This window comes from Micropterus salmoides, unplaced genomic scaffold (assembly GCF_014851395.1).
Source record: "Micropterus salmoides isolate LMB-PRFRI ecotype aquatic unplaced genomic scaffold, ASM1485139v1 Ms_hic_scaffold_11, whole genome shotgun sequence".
NCBI lineage: Eukaryota > Metazoa > Chordata > Actinopteri > Centrarchiformes > Centrarchidae > Micropterus > Micropterus salmoides.
Window position 1 is genome coordinate 7593626 of NW_024040152.1, and position 23081 is coordinate 7616706.

A 23081-nucleotide genomic window follows, 5' to 3' on the forward strand; every position below is an offset into this window, starting at 1 on the left:
TGGTGTTGGAGTGAGTTTTTCCTCACTGAAGTTCAGAGACACAGGGTATCTGCAACTATCAATCCATCTTTTACATTACAACATGCAGTGAATCTGATAGGTCTTTAATATTTCTAAATCACCAACCAGCAGAAAATCCACAGGTCTGTGTTGCCTTTACAAATGTAATCCACAGGAGAAAGTTCAGCAGCAACACAACCTTTACAATTAAAAAGTCTTGTAATCGATTGTTGCAAGGATTGCTGTTGTCAAAGTATAATAATACATAGATTGAGAAGTGCAGTGCCAGTAAATAACAGGTCAGTAAAGGCGGAAGCAGTTTATTTAATCTTGCCCGGATATGCTCAGACATCACACCTCATCACTGTTGTCAGATAAAAACTGTCCGAATTTACAAAAATAATGAAACCAGCCTTACAGTCAGATATGGTTTTATCTTTATTTTGACAAAGTTTTAGCATCCTCTAGTATAATACATATCTGTGCATGCATGTGTATAGATTAATTGTATATATTGTCAGTACATCCACACACAGCTATGATGTCATGTAATCAGTATAGTGCCTTGAGAATGTGGCATCTGACACAACCGGAGTTTTCATTCGGCAGTTACATATAAATAGTAAGTTTAACTAAAACAGTTTTTAAAGTTGATTATGATGTTACCAGATAGTAAATCTCTTTAAACCTTAAATAACAACATTTGGAGTCATGTTTCAGGCAACCTCATGAATGCTGGTCCAATGTTCACCATCCTTTTAGCTCTGTTTTTGGTCTCAGCTAAATTGTAAGGGAAATAACTGGCTCTTTAGCAGTGAAATGCTCTATTTTTTTTAATTTTATTCACCAGCTAGTCACTAATATTGTTTGTCTACAGTTTGTTGCTGAGCTGGTAGCGTACAGTGGGATTTTTCTCTGAAATCCGCTTCCTGTTGTGTCCAAAAATGAGGTTATGAAACCAGTAAAATGAACAAAAACAGTGAAGCTGCAGGACTGAAAACCAAAATAAGATGCTAAAAGACAAAATCTTCTGTAGAGCTGAGTGTAACTGTAGAGTCCAGTGATAATTTTCTGTGTTTACACATTTACAACATACAAGTTGTCATTTGATACATTGTTCATGTAAAAATATTGATTAAGGCACCTTTAAATCAGCTTTTTTTGCATTGTGGAAGTGTAGAAAAATTTTAGCAACAGCGTTAAGATTATCATGTGGTGAAAGAAACTTTAGAATATATATTTAAACATCTAAATGAATAAATTACATTAGAAATAAAATTAAATAGTCAGAAAAAAAAGTCTGGTGGTAAGATGTTTTTTATTTTGTAGATCACTTTATTTTAGCACCAGCTATTGGGATGATTTACATAATATGCTGATTATATTGTTTAAGTCCTCTGTCTTAACTAGCGTTAGTGATGGTTGACGCTAGCAGAGTGGTATGCAGTAAATTGTTGATCCAACATACACAGATGTGACATGTCATGTAAAGATACTGAGTCTTATTCCAAGCTGAAACTGTTATTGTAAGCGACAGATCTGACACTTGTACAAATACGTGACTACACAAAGTTAGAACGATTTATGGCACTATTATGTAGGATAACAGGATCCTTGTGTGTCTACTTGGCTGAAGTCAAACCTGAAATATGAAAAGAAAGGGTTATAAAACCTGATGACCTGTTTTATTTCATAATTCCACTATACAGTCTGGTCTTGGTCACCATATCTGACAAAACAATGAACACTGCACAAAAGTAAAGTGAATGGTTTCCTAACATGGATACTAAAGTCAAAGCATACCTCTGTTTCCACCAATAGTAAACTGCTCCACCAGCAGCTGCAATTAAGCCAATAAAGAAGAAGATGAGCCCCACAGTCAACTTCAGGTATTTAGTGTCCAGTATAAAGGTGTCTATGGGAAAGAAATAATGTCAGGTATTAAATTTCAACACTGTTTGAGTGTGTTTCTCCTCCATAATAATTCTTACCCCAGTCCACCTCCAGGCTTTCTTTGAGGCTGCTATGCTCCACCCTGCAGCTGATCCTCTCCCCTCGTCTTGGTATGAACTCCAGGTAAGAGTGAAGCTGAAAGCTCCAGTCCCCGTTGGCCACAATATCTGTAGACGACACATCGGCGGTGACCTCTACTCCGTTTCTCAACCAGCTTACCCTCACTTCTTGAGGAAAAAAACCCAGAACGCTGCACTTCAGCATGGACCGCTGCCCGTAGTCAGTTCCCTTAGTCTGATGGACCTTGACAATCGGAGGCACTGGAGTGCAGAATTAATTTGAGAAAAAAAACATTCACTAAATGACCTACTTGACGTGGTGCCTACTTCAAGGTAGAAAGCAGAAAGAGAGTCATGGGATTAAAAGTTTTCTTTAAGCCATTTAATCTAAGAATGGGGAGAGAACAATTGTTTCCCTTTTCTAGTGAAGCATATTAAGCCATTGAAACAGCATTATTAAAATGTCAAAATCTCAGAGCAGAAAATACAGAAATGTACCTTTTCTGTCCAGCGTGCTCCTTCTGTATAATCTTGCGTTGTATCTGCAAAGAATCTCCACTTGACTTTGTCTTAAGGCCATTTTCCAAACCTGACTATTATAATGGTCTGCATTTTTCATGCCGTATTCTCCAAAGCCAACATACTTCCCCACCCGAGAGTCATACATGGTAAAAAGCTGCTGGTTAAATACGTTTTTCACAAAGAAGACCATATCTGTGATGTTGTCACCATACTCACAGTCGTATATCATCTGATATACATAGCCACCTATAACAGACAGAAAACCAGTATGTACAGAAAACTGTGAAATAATAATCAATAATTTTTTAACTGCATATTTGCTGAATGAAAACATATCTACATGATGTGATGTTACAAGAGGTTAACTCAGAAATATGCAGTAAAAATACTTGATATGTTCTTAATAAAATGTTCTCAACAAAAAAATAATAACTAGCATCAGAAAAATCAGTTTTACAGTAAGATGTTTGTTTTGCACTGTAATGTGATAGTTATTTTAACAATAAAATAAAGCAACAAAATAATGATGAAACCTACCTGCTGGTGGATTGCAGAGCAAAACAGCAGAGACTGTGAGTTTGTACAGAAAATAAAGTCCCATCTTTTAAACACGGAAAACTACAACATTAAGTTAATAACTTGCTGGATGCAGAAGCCTACAGACTTAATCATGCTGCTAAAAACCTCTAGAGCTCAAAAACTAAACTGCATAAACTAAACTACATGCTTGCTCATAAAGTAAATGATGCAAATGTTTTTTTAAGCTAGGGCAGTGCTGAGATGAACAGGTCTTTCAAGTTTTGTCATAGCTGCAGTTCTGCCTAACATTATTTACAGTAATAGGAGACAATTAACTACACCACAATTTCCTGTAAATGAGCGAAACAGAAATTTAGGCAGTCTAGTTCCACTCTTCCCATGCAGTGCTATGCCATTTCTTGGGGAACTCAGCACTAAAGCTGCATTTCCACCGCAGGAACTAAACCCGGAACTAGGAACCTTTGGTCCACATCAGCGTTTTTGCTGCATATCAGAGTTGATCTCCGTCTATATAAAAATGACACTGGGTATGTGCATGCCAGTGTAAACATGAAGCAGGTGGTCTATTCCGCAGTTGCAGAAGATTTGGCGAAAGAAGAAAGGACTATGGACGAAGAACCTCAAGGAGTAGTATTAAAATATTTTAATTAAAATACCAAAACTAAAACTCTGTCAGTAGTATTGTGTTTTTAAAGTCCTCCGTTTTTGGCCGTCTGCACTACTACACTACCCCGGAGTTTAAAAATGAAAACGGGGTCAGCAGCATTTTATTTTTAGGCCTTCAGATCAGCGGTTTTAGTCTGGACGGGAGGTGCAAACGTAGCAGAAGGTCTGCATTTTAAAACGAAAACGTAGTAGTGTGGATGGAGCCTAAGTCGATCGTGTCAGGTGTTTTGCTACTACTGCTCCTCTCTTTTCCACCGTTGTTTGCACAATAAATCACAATCAACAGTCAAATAACACACACGTCTCACCGATGTCAGCCTGAGATCGTACATCGGTTATAGCTCGGAAATAGCAGCTAGCATGCCGCAGTGTGTTTACAGCTAACAGCTAATGGAGTTAAGCTAAATACTGGATCCGGAGTTGTGTCAAGTTTTCATCAGTCAGGAGGTTTCTACATGAGCCGAAGTAGGTCTCCTGCTCTCCAAAACAAACGGACCAGCTGATTACAGCACTTTAAAAATCACGTTCCTCCGAAGCTCAGGCGGACACAGACATGAGTGCTGATCTGCAGCTCTTGTTGGCTGGAAATGTTTTAATGCCCTTCCAAACTATTGCGATTTTATGTTTGTGTTTCTTTCTCTGTGCTACAGTTTTTTTTTTAAGAACTTTATTAAATTTGCGACAAACTTTAATCGTGTGTCTCGTCATTATACTCCCCCAGAAAAAAACATGGTCAAGCATAGCCTATAGTTTTTTTAATTAATTCAATTAATTCTGATGTTCATATATACATTTTGCTCATGGATAGCGGCATTACTAAATAATGATGCCAATCCGTGGCTCTGCATGGCGTATAGGTCAGCTGGTTAATTTGCCTAATCTTCGCAGGTCTTTAGACTGTGGTGGAAATGCATACAACAGTGGGCTGAAGGATCTTTTAGTTCCTTGAAAAGTAGATCCTGGTACTTAAAGTCCCAGGTACTTTTGGTGGAAACGCGGCTTAATTCATCATTCAGCATTTGTTTTCTCTGCTCTATCATCTGAGCCAAATTGCATTATTAATCCTTCTGGTAGGTAGGTAGGTTTATTGTCACAATATAACAAGTGATGAGAGAAATTGAGTTTTGAAAGTCCCTTCAGCTGACAGTGTCTATTTTTATAGCAAAGCTGCAGTACTTTCAGTGAGATCTCAGATTCATCCCTCAGAGGCTCCACACAATTCCATATTCAAATGTGGCAGCTATCTTATCAATCACTGTGAAAATAATTAGATTCAGACCAGAGACAATGAAAACTAAGCAGAGAACAGAGGCAGTTTGGAGAGTATTAAAACACTAGCAAACAGACATGACAAACATTATGCACTGATCATTCGTGTCAGGCAGTCACTGACGGACCAGCAATCTGCCTAAAAGCTTAGTCGGTGCTTCGATTCTTGATGGTGACTTTGTGACTGTGCCAGTGATCAGACTGGCTGATGTGGTGAAGGGTTAAGGAACTCAAGAACAAGAATGTAAGGGAACTGTTCTCTTTCATTTGAATGTGTGTTGCATGTACAATGACATGCAGTACAGTATACAGGAACAGACATTTTCAACTTTCTTTCATGTGCCTTATTTGTACAAGCTTTAAGCTGTTTCTGTGCTGCAATATGATCAAACGCGGGTAAAGCCTCTGCACTTATCTTATATATTATATTATTAATTGTGTAAAATGGAAAAAAAAGTCATTAGTCAAAAACTTTTTTAGGATAGAGTCAATCGCATACATTCTTTCAAGCAAATTTAGAAATAGTAACCCTCTATTCTTAAAAGAATAGTTTGATGTTTTGGGAAATACAATATTTGGCAGAGTTACATGTGAAGAATTGAAACCATTCTTACGTATATATCTCTGTAAAATATGCCAGAATACTTCTTTCTAGTTACTGAGCTTTAGAAGTGCAGCTTGCAGATTTTCGTTACTGTTGGACAGAGCCAGGCTAGCTGTTCCCCAGTTTCCAAATCTTTGTGCTAAGCTAACTATGTCCTGGCTGTAGCCATATTCTGTATGTACAGTACAGACAAAAGAATGGTATTAATCTTCTCATAAGTGACTAATACTAACTGAAAATGTATATTTATTTAACTGAACAAACTTTCTATTTAGCTCTGGTTTAGTTTCAGTATTGTTGCAGAAATGGAAAAAAACAACATAAAACACAGCAAGTGTAAAAACAAAACAAAGAAAACTGAAAAAAGAAAGAAAGAAAACTGATAGGGGAAAAAAATAAATAAATCTCACTCCAACTCACTAACAGAGGAAAAACACAAGGGAAAAAAGATCACACATCTGACATCGAAATTCAGGTGTTTGTCTTGATGCGTGTCACGCCTGGCAGGACTTGTTGGCTTTCATGATGAACCAGAGTCCTGTGACAACTCCAATCAGCCCTAGGATCACACCACAAACACACACTGTTGTCTCTACAACCTGCTGGTCTGGGTGTACTTCAGCCTCTGTGGAACACACACAGACACAGATTGCATTAGTTTTAATGTTGTGAGTTTTTGAAAGTGGAAACCAGCCTGAACCAACATTTTGTGCCAATAATATTGTATATATTTAGCAGGATAATATAGCTCTAAAGCCTTACTTTCTAATACATACATTTATCAGTTAACTTATCAGAACATGCACAATACATCACATTTATCTGACATGTGGATTATTCATTTGTTAAATACAAGTGTAAAACTGTGGCTTGATTTTGTTTACTTAGCTATAACGACTACTTCTGTTGGGAGTTCAAATGTGAGATATTATCCAATGTTGAACTGATAAAGTTAACTGTCTGCAGAGAATAAAACACTTTAGATAGATCAACCTACCCCAGAACTTGGTGAGAGGCTCCTGCAGGCTGATGTGGTGCACACTACAGGAGTAGATGTCGCTCTCTTGCGGAGTAAAGTCCAGGTAGGACGAGATGCGGAAGCTGAAGTCGCTGTTAGAGTAGTACTGAGTCTGGCTAACTTCGCTCTGGTCCACCAGCTGCCCGTTTCTGGTCCATGTGATGTCGACTACAGGCGGATGGAAATCATTGACAAGGCAGACGAGGGTGTTTGGGACCCCGAGTTCCAACTCCTGCTTTGGGTAGATCAGGGAGGTGGGACTGACTGCAGATGGATGGATTGATGTTTGACAGAGAAAGATAAAGTTACACTACATGGCCTATTGTGATTTTTCATTCTAAAACCACAGGCATTAATATAAAGACATATCCTTGTTTTGTACACAGGGGCACTGTGTCCACAAAGATGGAAGCACAATATAACATTGTATGCTAACCATTGCCCAAACCATTACAAACAGCCTCAGACAAATGTATGTGCAGGTACTTTAAAGCTGGAGTGTGGGTCGTACATTTAAATGAATGTCTGTTACATTCAAGCCCCCAACAAACAAATTTACACAATGCTGATTAAGCCCATCACTGCCAGGTAAATCTCTCTATATTTCTCAGTATTCAATAGTTTTTAAATCTGGTGTCTGTGGAGACATTCCCTCTCTGGCAAACTGGTAGTGATGTGGTTCATGGCAACCAGAAATTATTGGTTTGTTAGAGCTGAAGGGGGGAGCAACTGTGACGACAGAGTAGGCTACAGCAACTAGGAGTATGGCAGGGCCTATACGTCATAAGCGATACTTCGGAAAAAACATAATCATTCATTTGGTGTCTTGTTTCTGGCCACCTGATGAATGTAAATGCGATCGTCACTTTCTTTAAACTCTTCTCTGTAGGTTCATCACTTTGAGCAACTTCTTTCACATTGTCATTTGATACATCGTTATTATAAAACTATTTATGCCACTTTAAAGTCATAGATTCTCTATGTTTAACCTTTATAATGAGTCAAATGCCAGATTATGGGCTAAGGCTTTAATCACCCCAAAACAAAAAACATTTTTGAGATTTTCATGGCATTGAAAACAGGTTGAACTCATGAACTAAAATGTTAGATATGAAGTGATACAAGTACTTGTATTTTCTGATCATTTTTGTGCAATTCATTCCTAAAAGTCTGCCACATCCCAGTGCTATGGAACACATACTAAGTAACAGAAACTCCCCAGTGGATAGCTAGACAATGAACAGTGATGCTTTAACCTGCACTGACAATACATGCATAATTATACACCCAGAGGTTAATTGCACCTCACAGGCACTGTCCCTGCTGGTACAATATTCTTCTCTTAAGAATTACAGACCTTGTTAGCTTGTGTTTAACAACACAGCTTACAGTGCTTCCATTACACTGTAGTAATTTGACTTTTGTTTTTGGGATTAGGCTACAATCTAGCGTAAATTTTGGAAAGATGAAGCCAGCTGCGTGACTCTTTGCGGTTTATTTACTGTATGTTTTGTTCAAGACTAAAGGCAACAACTGAAAGTAACTAAGTACACTTACCAAAGTACTGTACTTAAGTATGGGGAAAAGTGACAAGGAGCCCTGGTCACTTTTCCCCTCTGAACAGACAAAGCCACACGATCCACTATTTAAAAAAATTCAAAATAAAGATTACACCAAGTCCAATATTTGAAGATACATTTCTGTAGCAGAACCTTCTTTTTTCTTTCATTTTAACCACGTCATGACCCCTCAGATGTATCTTGTGAGGAGGGGGGCCAACCAATAGTTTGGGAACCACTGAACTAATCTACCAACTGTACATTAAACAGTTGAAACTAGTTAAGAAGGCCTACTCAGTTATCAGCAAAGACGCAATGTCAATTTCAATTACCTCACCTATGACCGCTGGAGGATAATTTTCTCCCTTTATGGCACGTGGGATGTTGTAGTGGCAGGTACCCAGGGACACATATGTGTCTTGGGCCAGCCCAGGATCAGGGGTCCACTGCTCTGCAAACTCTGGCAAACGTGGGACTGCCTGATAGGTGACAGGGTCAACATACAGGAGCTGATCGCCGTCAAATTCAATATCATACTGTCCATCTACCGGTTCATCCCTTTGACAGAAGGTCAAGAAACGAAGCAAGTGTTTACCTGCAGTTTGTTTCAAAAAGATGGAAAACATATTATAACATAATGGTGTTTGCAGTGTGCAGTCAAGTCATTCAAAGTTCTTTTTGTTATCAACTCTTGTGTCTATGCTATTGAAAATAAACACCAAACATCTGCTGCTACTAAAATTATGGCTGTTCTTACAAAATAAAGCAGTTAAAAGGAAGAAATGGTGACATTTTATAATGGAGAGGCAGACAAAAAAAAAAAAAAGTCTATTATATAAACATAGCTGATCAAAATGGAATGGTATGGCTTGAATAATAACTTACCAAAATGACCAAAGCATTTATTCTCGATGTAGTAATGAACTAATTTTTTTCATATTCTTCTTCAGGGTTTTGCATATGTGAAAACAAATCCTCTTAACCCCTCCTTACAATCATTAATGGATATACTTTTACAAAAACGTACCTTGACTGTATTTTGGAAGACAAATAACGAGCAGCACTAGGAACAGATTCATCGCCATGTTGCGTTTCAGGTCCTCCAAACACCAAACTGAGCAGGTTTCACTGGCTGTCACTGGCTTGTTCCTCACAAACATCAAACTGACACTATTTGATTCATACGGTGATCTGACTTCCTTCCAACACAAAACAATCAGTGCTTAGGACAACAAGGGTTCCACCTTCAAAACAATGAGAGATGTCAGGTTTTAAAAACATGAGTAACTGCTGCCGCCTAGTGGAGGAAAGTTGTAATCACAATATATACACACCTGTCTGGAGACAGTCATATCATACTTCGGTACATATCATACTGCTTTTTTTGTTTTTAACTAAAGGTTAATCTGTGCTCCTACTGACTTCCACTGACGAGCAGTCAGCTTTAAGGCCATGAATTTTCCCAATTCATAAACTGTTAATCTATACAATTACAGACAGCTGTGGAAAAATCATCACAATTTCCCAGCATTACTTGTTTTGTCCTACCAACAGTAAAAAAAAATAAATAAAGTAATGAAATTAGAGTTAAAAAGTAAACAAATCTTCACCTTTTAGAAACTACAACCACACAATGTTAGGCATTGTGCCTGATAAAGGACCTAAAACAACACAAAAAACTGTGTCTAATTGCTAATCAATAAAAAAATTAAAATAAACTCCCACAGACAGACAAAACTCTTTCTACACAAGAGAATACTTTAATAAACACACTTGCCAAATGAAAGATATGCTTCTGAGAGGCAATAACCTGCTTGACCAGAGGCAGCAATGCTCATGTGAACGCTCTTCAGATAACAACAAAGACAGTTAACTGGAATGAGAAATAACAGCATGTAAAAAAAAACAAAAAAAAAAACAAGGTAACTAAAAAACAGACTGAACAGCAGAAATACAATAGTTTGTGCAACAGCAAATACAGTTTAAGTATATACAAGAATATATTCTTTCACTGAACATTCAACAACAGCTTCAACTATGCATGACTATAAAGGACTTTGTCTCTTTATGTCTAAGATTATCTTTAGTCTTTATTTACTTGTAGTGTTATTCAAATTCAGTTTTTTCAGTCAACATAATTTGTTCCAGTAAGTGCCGAGCAGCCAAAAGATTTCTTTAAGGAACATTCACTGTTTTTAAGTGCTACAGATGTTTTCAAAAACAAGTAATGCAAGACTTCAGATTAATGTGGAAATTAGAAACCTGCACTATAGTCAGAACATTCAGCTCTTCAGAAATAGATGCACACTTCAGTTCAATTTGATGATGTTGAGAACGTCAAAGCTGAACAGCAAGAACGGATTTCAAAATACTGAAGACAGTACTTCAATTAGTGTCATATTTATAAGACTAGCCTGTCTTAAATTGGCTGGTGGGCATATAGGAGAATAGTGCAGCCATCAAAATCAATACAAACTGAATGAGTGTTACTTAATTGCAAACTTTGTCATTACAGTATGTTATGCCATTTCAATACAGACCTACTGCATGAAGTCACTTTGTTATCAATAAACAATTAGTACAGGCTGTAAAACAGACTGCAGCATAAAGCTCAATGTCAAACTGAGATTTAACTGCAATGTGTGTAAACATAAAAGAGAAATGATCCAGAACTAGAGCTGTAACCAACTGAAAATTGTGACCAGAATTGGCAGATATGACTGTTTTTATTTACTGCTCAACAGCTCTTAGACCTGAACATGAGAAATAATCTTGCAGCTCCTTAACAATATTGTATTTTTTCCAAATAATATAACTCTTAACAATCCAGATAATTAAGGCTGAGTCTAGGGGTTGATCTAAAATGAAGCGTGGTAGAAGGCCAGATGTTAGAAAAGCAAGGCTTGTAACCAAAGGTTGCTGGTTCAAATTCCAGTATTTCCATCTGAGGAAATGTGGGTGAAGAAAACAAATAAATAAACACTCCTCCATTCCCTCACCACAGACGACACAGCGTAAGGCCAGCCAAAGCAGATCTGGAGTTAGGTCTGTCTTTCCACGTCCTTCTTTATTACTCCGCTTCCCTCTTTGGGGGATCACCATAAAATTCTTCTTTATAAAAGAAACATAAATTTGTACAAGTATTTACAAAGGGGAGGAAGGGGAAACAAAGGCATTTAGTGTTTGGGTTCTATGATTATCCAGAGAGACGTTATTTCACATCCCACAGTCCCACATTCAAAACGTTTAAGTCCCCTTGGATTGTTTTTCACCATGGTATCCAATATCTCAGCCCACTACTGTTTCAGGGTGTGTTGTGTCCTGGGCCAGCCCAAGTCCCTGAGTTACTCGTGTATTCTCTCTTAGCCAGTGCTAAGGATCTCAACCAGAGTCTGAATCACTGGTGTCTGAGGACGAGGAGGAGGAGGACGAGGAAGAGGAATCGGAGCTGGAGCTGCTGCCACTGAGGCGTGTGGGCTGGGTGTGAGTCTCTACAGCACTGGGCTTCTCAACTGAGGAGAGAAGAGTTTTATGGACACACCGGGTACAGATGAAAAAGTAAGAGAATGTTTTATGAAAGACAAACAACAATGAAGAAGTAGTTTATATATAAATAGCAATAACAAAGGTCTGACTCAGTAGCCACTTTCACAAAGAGATCCCGTAATAAACGCAGAAAGAATGTCCGCCAATATGTCGCATTTGCTCATTTATATCGAACTAAATATTGAGGCGTAATCCCACAACTGTGTGTGCTTTCACGTAGCGATCCGGCTTTCTGGGTTACCTGCATTGAGTCCGCCTGCGACGCATCTGCCGGAGCTAGTCCGGTCAATTTTCAAAATAAAATACCCTGTGCAGACGCCAGATTGTAAAACAACAATAAACACTGTTAAAACAGACAGAAAATTTAGACTACTTAACCGTTTAACTACGTAGCCTACTTAATCATAGTAGAAGCAAAAAAAGCAAGCACTGATTACCAAATCAACAAAATCTAAACATGTCAGCAAAATCAGGCAGGCAAAGCGCTCTGATGCTACCTGTGGGATATGCAGCCTGAAGACGACGGAACGAAACGGGGTCAGAGAGAGCTGTGAAGAAGGTAGTAGAAGCACAAAAATGCTAAATAAATAACAAGTCAATCCTGAGACACTTCCAGTGAAAGTTGACGCCAGGCTGAGGACAAAACAAAACCGTTGCTCCGCCTCTGTTACAACCAACATTCCCGGCTCATAGGCGGATCAAATCGTCATACAGCGCAGCGAGCCAGCATATTAGCGTAACAATCCCGGTAAAATACGGCAGTGTGAAAGTGCCTAGTGAGTTACATTAAAGCACATTTCTTGGGACTTTCTCTGCACATTGCAAATATCCATTATACGGTGCACATTCCTTGGTCAACAAACCCGATTCTGAGGTGCATGTGTTGTGCATGAGATACCATGCACATAGTGAATGGGGATGTGTGAGCTCACCTTTAGGTTTAGCAGGTTTCTTGACAGAATTGAGTTGCCCACTGACATCTTGCAGCCTCCTCTCCAGCTCCCTCCTCTTCTCCAGAGTCAGCTCCTCTTTAGACTTGCCAACGCTGCCTTTCTTTGCTGCTGCACATGAAAAGATGACAAATTTGTTACCGACCCGGGTTACCACATGGTCACGCAGTGACCTATGTCTTGGACATCAGGGCTTTTTCCTAGGGGATTGTGGAGGTAGTGTGGACTAAATTCAATCAGATGCAAGTAATGGGATGTAATTGTGTGATACCCCACTGACCCACTGTGCTCACCCTCAGTTCTATTTAGCTCAGAGCAAAAGAGCTGTTACTTCGTTCTGCAGCTTGGCTTCCTGAGTAGCAGACTAGACTCTGAAATTTAACTGGAGAATTTGTCATTAATGTTGGAAACAAACATCAAGATAGGAAGAGTCAGGTCTGTCTTACTGTACATACTAACTAAAGCAAATTCATCATCAACTTTCCACATCACTGTATTGACCTTAAGGAGCTGATCCAGCAGCTTTTAGTCAGGAGGAAAACTAGGCCTTCAGTCATTGAGACACACGGAGGGTGAGAGATAAATAAAACATGACTGTACAGTATCAAAGTCAAGTGTGTTAACTGGCTGAGAACACAACATGACATGCCTGTCAATTTGGTGCAATAGCATGGTAACGTTTTTATTTCTTTAGTAAATCCAGTCACGGGAAAATCTAAATTTGGTATCAAAATATAGATCTGATCCTTTGCATATGACTTGGTTAAAAAGCCACCAGATCTGCTCTAATACATAGTCGTTCTCATTTTCTTGGCTTCCTGTCTGTTTGCGTCAGATTGTGCCCCTCGTCCTTCTGATATTTCTGTCTTGATGGTTCTACCCATGATCTCTCTGATGAAATGTTGGAATGTTTTAACAGTTTGCCTGATTGTCTGCTTAACATGTTTTTGTTTTGTATCATTGCTTGCATTGCTGCTTTATGTTCTTGTCTGCCTTCTCATGTGCACTTCTTCATGTTTGTTTTAATGGATAATTCAACATCTGGCTAACAGTCAAAAATGACCCTTTTAGTGAACACTGGTATATTAAGAGTGATCAATGTGCATTGTACATATAAAATATACATAAATACAAAATATTAAGTATATTGGCTAAAGGTTGACAGGTATGGGCTCTGTGTTTACCAACGTGTAGCTGACACACACCACAGAAATCAAGTGTCGATCATCATTGACTCATTTGAAATGTACAAACTGGTTTACTGCAATGCCTTACAAAGCTGCTTTGAGTTGCATTGTTTGTCCCAAAATTGGCCTAAGACACAGCTGCATCACATGCTGGATATTGATTAACTGTGCTGTTAACTTAGTGTTAATGGTATTAACTTTTCAACAAGTGCAAAGCTACATACAAGACAATATTACACCAAAACATGCTGGCGTTTGCTTGGCAGATGTTTAATTTACCTTGCTCAGCGTAGGGCTTACGGGGCTTCTTCCTCAGACAGGTCATGACGTAGCGCTCCAGCTCTTTCAGTGTCGATGGCTTTAGTGTTTCAAAGTCAATCTCAATCTCCTCGGGGTTGGTGTCCCTCAGTGAAGGCTCCCTGGACTGAATGATGTGGACCACGCGACCCAGCTTCTCCCCCGGCAGCTTGTTGATGTCGAGGCTCAACTGACGCTTCTCATCGTATGACATGGGCACAATCTCCTCCTCTTCCTCGGAGTCGTAGTGCGGCAGCATGGTAGGGGCCACTGGGGGGTAGAACGGCTTCTTTGTGGTCCTGCGGAAACAAGAGGAAGTGATACAGTCAGGACAAAAGCTCATTAATATCAGTTGCTTGATATTCTAAATAGGTAATATTGTAAAGGTTTAAAAACTCCACACTGATGTGAAGATCAGATCATTTGGTAATTATTATTACTACTAACTTGCTGTTCTTGTTACTCTTCTTCCCCTGGGCTTTCTTGGGCTGGGAGCCACCAGCTCTAGCAGACTTGCTTTTCAGTATCTTGCCAGGCATTTTCCATTCCTCAGAGCCAGCTCTGCTTCTGCCACCTCGACTTCGCTTCTCCAGCTTCTTCTTTTTCTTCTTCTCCTTTTTGTCCTTCTTCTCCTTCTTCTTCTTGGGCTTGATGATGGGGCCTTGGGAGAGGGCAGCTAGTTGCTCGTGCATGGCTCTGAGCTGTTAGAAATTACAGTTATAAAAATCGTTTTCACATGAAATCTGTCGTAATAAAAGAGAAATGAACTGTTAACTTACTTGTGTGCACACCTGGTCCTGTAACTCGGCCAAGCGATGTGCTCGCTCTTCCTCGCTGTCCGAGTTGGGGCTGCTCTCACTCTCTTCACTCTCACTGCTCGGCTCGCTCTCGGAGGTGGAGGAAGATGAGGACGAGGAGGAGGAAGAAGAGGAGGACGAGGATGTTGGATGGCCACTGATTGACATGGCTGTGTGATCCATATGTGGTTCATCTGGCATCTTGGCAAAACGGAACTCAAACACATCCTGGGGCACAAAAAAAAACAAAAAAACAAATCAAAAGAGTAAGAAAGGGAGAAGGGAGTAAAAAACAAACAATTAACTGTCACCTCACAGTCTGCTGCACTTTTATTTCAGTCCAATTATTTGAAAAGTAGAACAAGACAGCTAGGCTCACCTGCAGCTTCCGTGCCATGCCCACAACATCATGGTCAGGTGGATTGTACTTGTAGCAGTTGGAGAACATGAGTCTGACATCGCTGGCAAACTGTTGAGCGTCCCTGTATTCACGACAGTCCATCTTCCTCTGATGAAGACGTCAGGAAAGGACAATTTTAGTGCTTCAACCAGACAGAATGTTTTCTCAAACTGCATCAGGGTTTTTTTTTATAAATATTTCTTAATAATAGACGGTTTGCAATTTCTTACAGATTTTCAGCCCCATTGCTTGCTTCTGTGTTCGTCATCACAGTGTGTTACATTTTAAAAAGGGACAGTCTAACATTAAGAGATCTGAAACAACATAACTTTACTATCTAATCAGTAATGCAGCAGAAGCTATATTTATAGTCTATTGCACTTTCCCAGAGTTAAAAGCAGATGAGAAGTCACCTTGATGGTGCTGAGGTCCATGGGACACTTAATGATATCATGATAGTCATGAAGTCCCAGTGCTGCTGCATCCACCGGTGTGTAGAAAGGCCAGGCGTACGCAGCATGCTTCTTTGATAACATGTCCTTCAGCAGCCCACTGCAGTACCTCAGCTGAGGGCTTAGTTTGCCCTTCCTCGAGGGCTGAGACTGGACAGAATCAGGCAAGTCCTTCTTGGGGGGTTTAATGGGGCGTCCGCTGCCCACTCTGCGTCCAGTGCCTGCCATCATTGGCTGGAGCAGAACGGGACCTCCAGGGCTCCTGACCAAGCCCATCCCAGGTGGGGTCTCCAAGCTCATACCGCCCATGGATGAGATGGAGTGCATGGAGGTGTCATGGACTTGTCCCCCGTGGCCTCCTTTCCCTAAGCCTACCATGTGTGTTGCTCCTGACATGCCCACTGTCAAGCCCATGGTGGAGGGGGTGGTGGTGTCTGCCTTACGTTTGACACCTTTTTTCTAGAAATAAAAAAGGTTAGAAGTCACTATGAAAACAATATTTATTTATTTATTCCAATCCTTATAATGCTTACGGTTCAACACATGTTTTCTTACAACAAAAAGTACTGGTGTAATACTTTTGCCTTTTAAGATACGTACATGTATTAGCAACCATACCCCAGACATTTATGTTTTTGTAGAACATGTGTAGAGTAAGCTAAACCCTCACTTACTGGTCTTGCTCGTGCAGTAACAGACAACCACTTTAGCGTAGAGCCACTTCAAAGTAAGTACACACCTTAGTTGTGGGCTGTGTAGGAGGTAGGCCCATGATGTTGGCCGGAGGCAGGCTTTTAGTCAGCACCGTCTGCGGAGAGTTGGCCAGCATGGACTCCCCGGTGTCTGAGGAAGAAGGGGAGTAGGCAGACTGGGACACCGCTGGCACCTGCTGAGCCCTCGATGCTGAGAGATACAGTATATTCAACTTTAGGAATAGAACTCAGCTACTGTTAACGAAAGTTATGTCTGAATGTTTCTATGATCACTGGAGACATGCATGGCTTTTTTACGAGCATCATGAATGCTACTTTTACATAATACATTTCTACAACAGGAAGACATTTTGTATAAATGCTGAGCTGTAATTATTTTCCACAGAAAATGTCAATGCCAGATGCATTTACAAGACTGGACGTGTCCAATTTGTGCATTTATAACAAAACTTCCCAGTGACTCCATTATAAATAAACAAAAACAACTATATAAAAACAACTAAAATTCTGCAAGACTTTGTCACAAAGTCACCAGATTTGCGACCTCTTCCCCTGCTGTTCTTGCTTCTAGGAGCGGGTGGAGGCAGCTCAATTTCCTCCTGGGGCATCTGGGCCACCTTCTGGAGAAAGATCTTCTCTACAGACTGGGCCATCAGCACAATGTCGTCAGTCGGCTAGCCAAGAAAACCATTTATAAAAACACATTAGCAAACCACAAAGAAGCCAGGTGGTAAAAAAATGAATTATATTAATAACAAAAGTGAAAATAGCAATAAATGGATGAAACTGATGGTGATTCTAAGACAGAATCAATGTTTTTGGGATCCTCTACAACTACCACTTAAGACATCCTTGGCCAAGAGACTTAATTTTATACACACAAATGCTAAGTGGGACATGTATTCTAAAAAAAAAATTTTTTTAAATCACTGTTGCATGGTCATTGTAAGCATATGTGATGTACAACCAACGTTGTGATGTTTACATCTCTAGAGCAGTTTTTTGATTTGTAATAATTCTTTCGTAAAGGAGCTACACTGCATTTTCCAGAGGCAGCACCTTGTTTCTCAACAGTTGGAGGCCGTAGTCGTTTGTTTTCATGTCAACTTGACATTTTCATTTTCCAACTTGCCTCACTTTATGCTATAGCACATGAAAATATATACAGGTCAGCACATGTCTGTGCATTGGATAGGGGTAAGAAGTATCCCAGACAAGTTTCTGTTTGCAAAGTGTTAGATAGGCCTTTTTTCTCATGAAACAGAAAAGGTTTAAAATGAAAAGAAAAGTCCTGGACCTACACCTGAATCTTCAATATTAAATAATGGTTTTGTTAGGTCACTTAAAACAACAAACTAGGGTATGTTTGGGTATTTGGACATCTAGCCAACTGCCTAGAGCTTTATTATATAACCCTGTGTTATCTCTACTGTGAGGAAGGTCCACTTGATATTAAATGTAATCAGTTGAGTTGGGTCATCTTATAAAGGTAAGATTAAGAAATAAATGAAAAAGGGACAAACACACAATGGATAAAGATCTGTTTTTTACCTTTTAACCTACCTTGTTGTAGATGTAGCAGTTGGTGAACATTGTGTTGAAGTCCTGTATGCACTCACTTGCACTCCGGTAGAAGTTGTTCTCCAGACGTTTTTTGATGGTCCCCATGTCCATGGGCTGTTTGATAATTTTGTGGTAATCCTGAAATGGGCAGAGTTACAGACTTAAGAATGAGACACACAGAGATTTTATGGAAAAAATATACTTGTTTTTTTAACTTGTGGAGCAAGTTCAACATTGCAAAATAACAGAATTTAGTCTTAGTCTTAGTCTTAATCTAGTTGGGGGGGTTTTACTTTACCATCTGAGCCTAGGCATCCCCATGACTTACAGAAACATAAATAGAACTCAGCAAAACTAAAGTGAAAGTAGAAAGTGAAAGACTCTTTGTTGAACCCACTGGCAGGTTAAGCCTGTAGGCATCCACAGGCTCATGGAAAGGCCAGGCAAAGTGATGCCTCCATAGAGACTTCATAAGCGTCCTCTGGAGAAATTGCAGCTGGTTGGTCATGCGGCCTGGCCGGCTGGGATCCTTCACTGGGGGTTGCGGTGGGACAGGGGGTCCCTGGGGCATCGTGTGCGGCAGAGATGGGCTCTCAAAGTCCTCGTACAGCAAGGAGGGCTTGCGAATGCGTTTGCCCGAACTGCTGTGTTGATCCATCCCACCACTGGACAACCCGACCAGAGAGCTGAAGAGTAAGAGACAGTATGAGGATCGAGAAGGAAGAAAAAAAAAAAAAAAAAAAAAAAGAGAGTCTGATGGAATGATAAAGAATAATTGCAGGACCAGAAATGTTACCTTTTCCCTCACTTCTGTAAACTATATAAAAGATTTATTAAAAAAGGGGACCAGTAAACTCTCTGTGTGTGAATAGAAAGACAAGCAAGGTCCACAGAGAGAGAAAGACAGAAGCTTATGTTCTACCTGTATTTGCTATTTTTGTTCATAATTGCTAAATTGAATGGCCTTGATTGCTTTAATTCTTGTCATAATAAAATGTAAACTTTTTGATTTTTGCTGCAAATTGTTTAAATGAAACAATTATGCCAATAAAGCACACTGAACTGAACTGAACTGGGAGAGAAAGCAAGAGAGATGCTCACTAGTGAAGGAACTGGCACTTCTAAGTTGACTGTGCTGTATGACCTTTGCAACTCCATTGATGCAGCCATCAATTCATCGATTTGCTTCCCACCACAATGCACGCATGCACTCATGGGAAATCTGCTCATGTCAAAAAGTGCAGCCTATACACGCTTCATTCACGTCACCCACAACCAGTGAAACTCCCGGTCAGCCAACGGTCATCTAGGGAACTAGGATTCTATCAAAAGGCTGCTACTTTTAGCAAAGTCATGGGAACCACCATCGCATGGATCCTCACCAGCTAAAAAAGCAAACATTCACTTACAGTAAGGCCCTAAAATCACATTTAACTCCACATAAATATAGGACGCAGCTTTTGTGCTAACTTTCAGCTCGTACTGATTTAGCACTAATTCCAAGCCTGAAATTGGAAGTTCAATTGAATGTCTGACACTCACTATGCTGAATGAGTTTTATTATTGTACACTGAATATTACAGCAACTTTTCTTTTGTTTATTTTTGTAAATTGCAAGGATGCACAACCAAAACAAAATAGTAGTAACCTTGCACACAGCAAATGGCCAAAACTCAGAGCTCTGGTTTCCACCTATTACAAAGGGAATGAATGGCATGAAAACTCATGCCAATGCCCTTGACTGTGGTCCCAAATTCTGAGCAATACAGCTGCCCACTACTCCTACAGTTACTATTAAGAATTGGTTTAAATGCAGAGAACATTGAAAGACGTTGCAGATCTTACAATGCTCTACAATTTACAGGCATCTTCAGTCTTGGCTGTGGTTCAATAAACTACACAGACCATGTCTTAAATAATAATAATAATATTAATCTTTATTTGTAGAGCACTTTTCAAAAACAAGTTACAAAGTGCTTTAACAAGTGTAAAGACAATAATACCCCAAAAAACAAAACAATACAAGATAAAAGCAAGAAAACATTGAAAAGACTAAAATACACATTTAAAATAAATATAAAATAAGTAAAATTGAATAAAATAAAAGGGATAAAATAAAGTCAAATAAGTTCGGGAAAGGCTCTCCTATAAAAGTATGTTTTAAGAAGGGACTTAAAAGAGTTCACTGACTCAGCCGACCTGATTTCCTCGAGCAGGCTGTTCCAGAGCCTCGGGGCCCTGACAGCAAACGCTCTGTCCCCTTTAGTTTTCAGTCGAGACTCTGGAACAGACAGCAGACCTCTGCCCGAGGATCTCAAGGTACGTGCTGGTGCGTATGGGACTAAAAGGTCAGAAATATAACAAGGCGAGAGGCCATGAAGAGCTTTAAAAGTGATCAATAAAATTTTAAAGTCAATTCTAAAACATACTGGGAGCCAGTGTAATGAAGCTAAAATAGGGGTGATGTGGTCATATTTCTTGTTCTGGTTAAAAGCCTGGCAGCTGAGTTCTGGACAGTCTGGAGTCGATCAATAGATTTTTGGTTTAAACAAGTGAAAAAGGCTGTTGCAGTAATCCAGGCGTGATGAGATGAAGGCGTGTAAAATGGTCTCGGTGTCCTTAAAAGTTAACATAGATCGAATTTTTGCTATATTTCTAAGTTGATAAAAACATGATTGAACAAGCTTTGTGGTGTGCATATAGACCCGAGAAGTCTCTCAGACAATGTACTCAAATATAGACATCATGGCACTTCAAGCTCCATCATCCCTTTTTCACTTCCCTCTAAGCAAAGCACATGAACCAGATTTAGAAGAAGTTAAATCTTACCCCAGGGTTCAAGACACACACCTGCCCCACTGACACACAAACTCTGGCAAATCCCGTGAGCTTATTTTCTACATCAGTCAGAATCCCAGCAACACAAACAACAACAACAACTGAAGCACATTAGCACTGAGGAAAAACATCAGCCACTGTGTCCTGAATACAATATAAACTTCCCATCAAACATATCTGAGCACCGTTTGTTTTAGTGTTTTGGAATACGGTATTAATCAAGTCATGTAATTGTGAATTAATTGAAATAATAGGTTCAAGTGACTTGAAATGTTTGGTGATCTTTTTTACCTAACTCTTGATCACTGCAGTTATGCACCAAAGCCGAAGCACAAAACAGCCATCATGAGGGAGGGACAAATCTCAGCTCCTCGCAGAGGAAAGGTAATGTTTGCTTACTGTTCAGAATGAGTGTGTTACAGCAAATCTGCCAAAACATGATTTTGTTTAACTTTTGAAGCACAGATTTGTATGCTGATTAAAAAAGGCTCTTGCAAAAATTTGACACACACAATGCTTGATTGCTGTCCTCTATGGAATTATGAATATCTACATTATGTCTAATTTAATATAAAGTCATTAACAAACTTACACTAAAATGCAATCTATTAAGTCACATCATATGAGCATAACTGTGATACTAAAATAATCTTGTGTCTTCATTGTAGGATCTACTGTTTTATTATTAACTAGTAAACACTAGTACAGCTCTATTTGACTAATGTGTGGTCTACAATGTTGTTGTTTTGGTTACATACATTGTTTAAGGTGTTTTCTGCATACTATAGTCTATGTCTGATTTTTGATTATATAAGTAAGCATGCATAATCCAGTCACATTCTTCCTATGTGTGCACACACCTGGCAAACAAAGATGATGTTTCTGATTCTGCTTGGTGTGGCTTTGCTGCTTCAATCTGCATTTAATTCTGCTTCTACTGAAAGGCGTTAGTACACGCACAGCAGAACCAAGAAACTGTCTTCACCATTTACTCAAAACAATGAAAAGAAAAGTCAGACTTTTAGATTTTCATTCCAACAGCTGGTGATCGCGTGGTTTGGACGCCCCGCCCTCACTGTTTGTAAACACTACCTCACAATGACAGAAAACGAAAGACAGAAAGCGGTTTTCTGTCAAAGAAAGCAAAAGCACGAATTCTTTATTTACCCTTGCTGCTGTAGGAAAGGTAAAACTACTGAGCTGTCAGTCGATCTCAGTTATTTTGCCACAGCATACAGACGTTTATAAGTAAGTTAACAGAGTGCTAGCTAAGCGTCACCGCACTGCAACAATACCTGACATCTCTAACGGTTCATTTAGGGATGACACCTTTTTGATTAGCAAATGTTGCGTGTGAAGATCACATTGTACAGGATATTTTATTACCTGATGCTGTCTTTTGTGATTGTCACCTAGGCTGCGAGATTAGCGTTAGCAGAGTGTCTGAGAGCGATGAATGACCCGACTGACAGAAAGCCGGCGGGGAGCAGACGGTGGGGCTGCAGCTGTCATCTGCCTTCTTTGTGCCAGCTCAAAACTGATGCTATAAAGCTAAGAAATTATATAAAAGGAAAGGCGAGCCTAACTTATACATGTAGTTGCAATATACTAGAAGTTATGCAAGTCACGATGACATTATCTGATGTAAAAAGCTAGCTAAAGCCGTGTCTCAAGCCAAGGCAACCGTTCGCTGACAAGCTAACGTTAACGTTAGTGTATTATTGGGAGGCTAACGGTCACAGTAACGTAGCTAACGATATATGATGACATTTAACGTTAGTCCACCTTTGTTGACACAACAAGGCCGATCAAATTTACTCAGTGCAAGTAGGTAACGATAAGCATCCCTATGGACTTTACCTGTCGTGAGGCAGGTTGACGGCCGCTTCCATCGGGCTGAAGGCGGAGTGTTATTACAATCCAATTTTTCCACCACTGTTCACGCTGCACTTGCGCTGGAAGACCACTGAGCAACTCCGCAATGAAATGGCGCCTACCCGCTTCCGCTTGACCCTATATAAACCTACCACGTGGCAGTACCGCGTATTTCCTGTCACGTGGGTTGTGATTCTGCGCTCTTATTGGCTATCACCAGGCGTCTGTAAAACAAAACACACACGCCCACACTTCCAGGTCGGTGTTTTTGTG

At 39.7% G+C, this 23081-nt stretch overlaps 3 protein-coding genes across 5 annotated transcripts; all 3 read right to left on the reverse strand.

Annotated features, from left to right (window-relative positions):
* Positions 1–414: 414 nt before the first annotated feature.
* Positions 415–3476, reverse strand: LOC119897092 (HLA class II histocompatibility antigen, DR beta 4 chain-like). 2 transcript variants are annotated; one of them, XM_038710652.1, is made up of 5 exons: positions 3072–3476; positions 2511–2780; positions 1992–2273; positions 1804–1840; positions 415–1642 (listed from the first exon to the last, which is right to left on the reverse strand). In XM_038710652.1, the coding sequence occupies exons 1-5, from the start codon at positions 3133–3135 to the stop codon at positions 1594–1596; spliced, it is 702 nt and encodes a 233-aa protein (XP_038566580.1). In that variant the 5' UTR covers positions 3136–3476; the 3' UTR covers positions 415–1593. The 2 variants fall into 2 exon arrangements, with proteins under 2 accessions (XP_038566580.1, XP_038566579.1); XM_038710651.1 differs by having other exon boundaries at positions 1804–1915; positions 3072–3465.
* Positions 3477–3517: 41 nt separating this feature from the next.
* Positions 3518–9416, reverse strand: LOC119897091 (H-2 class II histocompatibility antigen, A-U alpha chain-like). The gene is made up of 4 exons (XM_038710650.1): positions 9218–9416; positions 8528–8785; positions 6611–6895; positions 3518–6238 (listed from the first exon to the last, which is right to left on the reverse strand). Exons 1-4 carry the CDS (start codon positions 9348–9350, stop codon positions 6108–6110), a joined length of 807 nt encoding a protein of 268 aa, XP_038566578.1. The 5' UTR covers positions 9351–9416; the 3' UTR covers positions 3518–6107.
* Positions 9417–9927: 511 nt separating this feature from the next.
* brd2b (bromodomain containing 2b) lies at positions 9928–22927 on the reverse strand. 2 transcript variants are annotated; one of them, XM_038710654.1, is made up of 12 exons: positions 22794–22927; positions 18493–18781; positions 18096–18233; positions 17065–17206; positions 16559–16722; positions 15781–16278; positions 15347–15475; positions 14950–15195; positions 14618–14871; positions 14153–14469; positions 12669–12794; positions 9928–11702 (listed from the first exon to the last, which is right to left on the reverse strand). In XM_038710654.1, the coding sequence occupies exons 1-12, from the start codon at positions 22823–22825 to the stop codon at positions 11572–11574; spliced, it is 2466 nt and encodes an 821-aa protein (XP_038566582.1). In that variant the 5' UTR covers positions 22826–22927; the 3' UTR covers positions 9928–11571. The 2 variants fall into 2 exon arrangements, with proteins under 2 accessions (XP_038566582.1, XP_038566581.1); XM_038710653.1 differs by having other exon boundaries at positions 12669–12797.
* Between the last annotated feature and the right edge of the window lie 154 nt (positions 22928–23081).

Bases quoted from the DNA above. Each gene is read 5' to 3' on its own strand.
- LOC119897092 (XM_038710651.1), bottom strand. From the start codon at position 3,135: ATGGGACTTTATTTTCTGTACAAACTCACAGTCTCTGCTGTTTTGCTC. The intron at 2,781-3,071 runs GTAGGTTTCATC...TGTCTGTTATAG, and splicing joins GCTCTGCAATCCACCAGCAG to GTGGCTATGTATATCAGATG. The intron at 1,916-1,991 runs GTAAGAATTATT...TCTTTCCCATAG, and splicing joins AAGCCTGGAGGTGGACTGGG to ACACCTTTATACTGGACACT.
- LOC119897091 (XM_038710650.1), bottom strand. From the start codon at position 9,350: ATGTTTGTGAGGAACAAGCCAGTGACAGCCAGTGAAACCTGCTCAGTT. The intron at 8,786-9,217 runs GTACGTTTTTGT...AACAAACTGCAG, and splicing joins TCTTCCAAAATACAGTCAAG to GTAAACACTTGCTTCGTTTC. The intron at 6,239-6,610 runs GTAGGTTGATCT...TGTGTTCCACAG, and splicing joins GCCTCTCACCAAGTTCTGGG to AGGCTGAAGTACACCCAGAC.
- brd2b (XM_038710653.1), bottom strand. From the start codon at position 22,825: ATGGAAGCGGCCGTCAACCTGCCTCACGACAG. The intron at 18,234-18,492 runs GTGGGTTCAACA...TGCCCATTTCAG, and splicing joins CCTACAGGCTTAACCTGCCA to GATTACCACAAAATTATCAA. The intron at 12,798-14,152 runs GTAAATTAAACA...TTTCATGTGCAG, and splicing joins TAAGCCCTACGCTGAGCAAG to CAGCAAAGAAAGGCAGCGTT.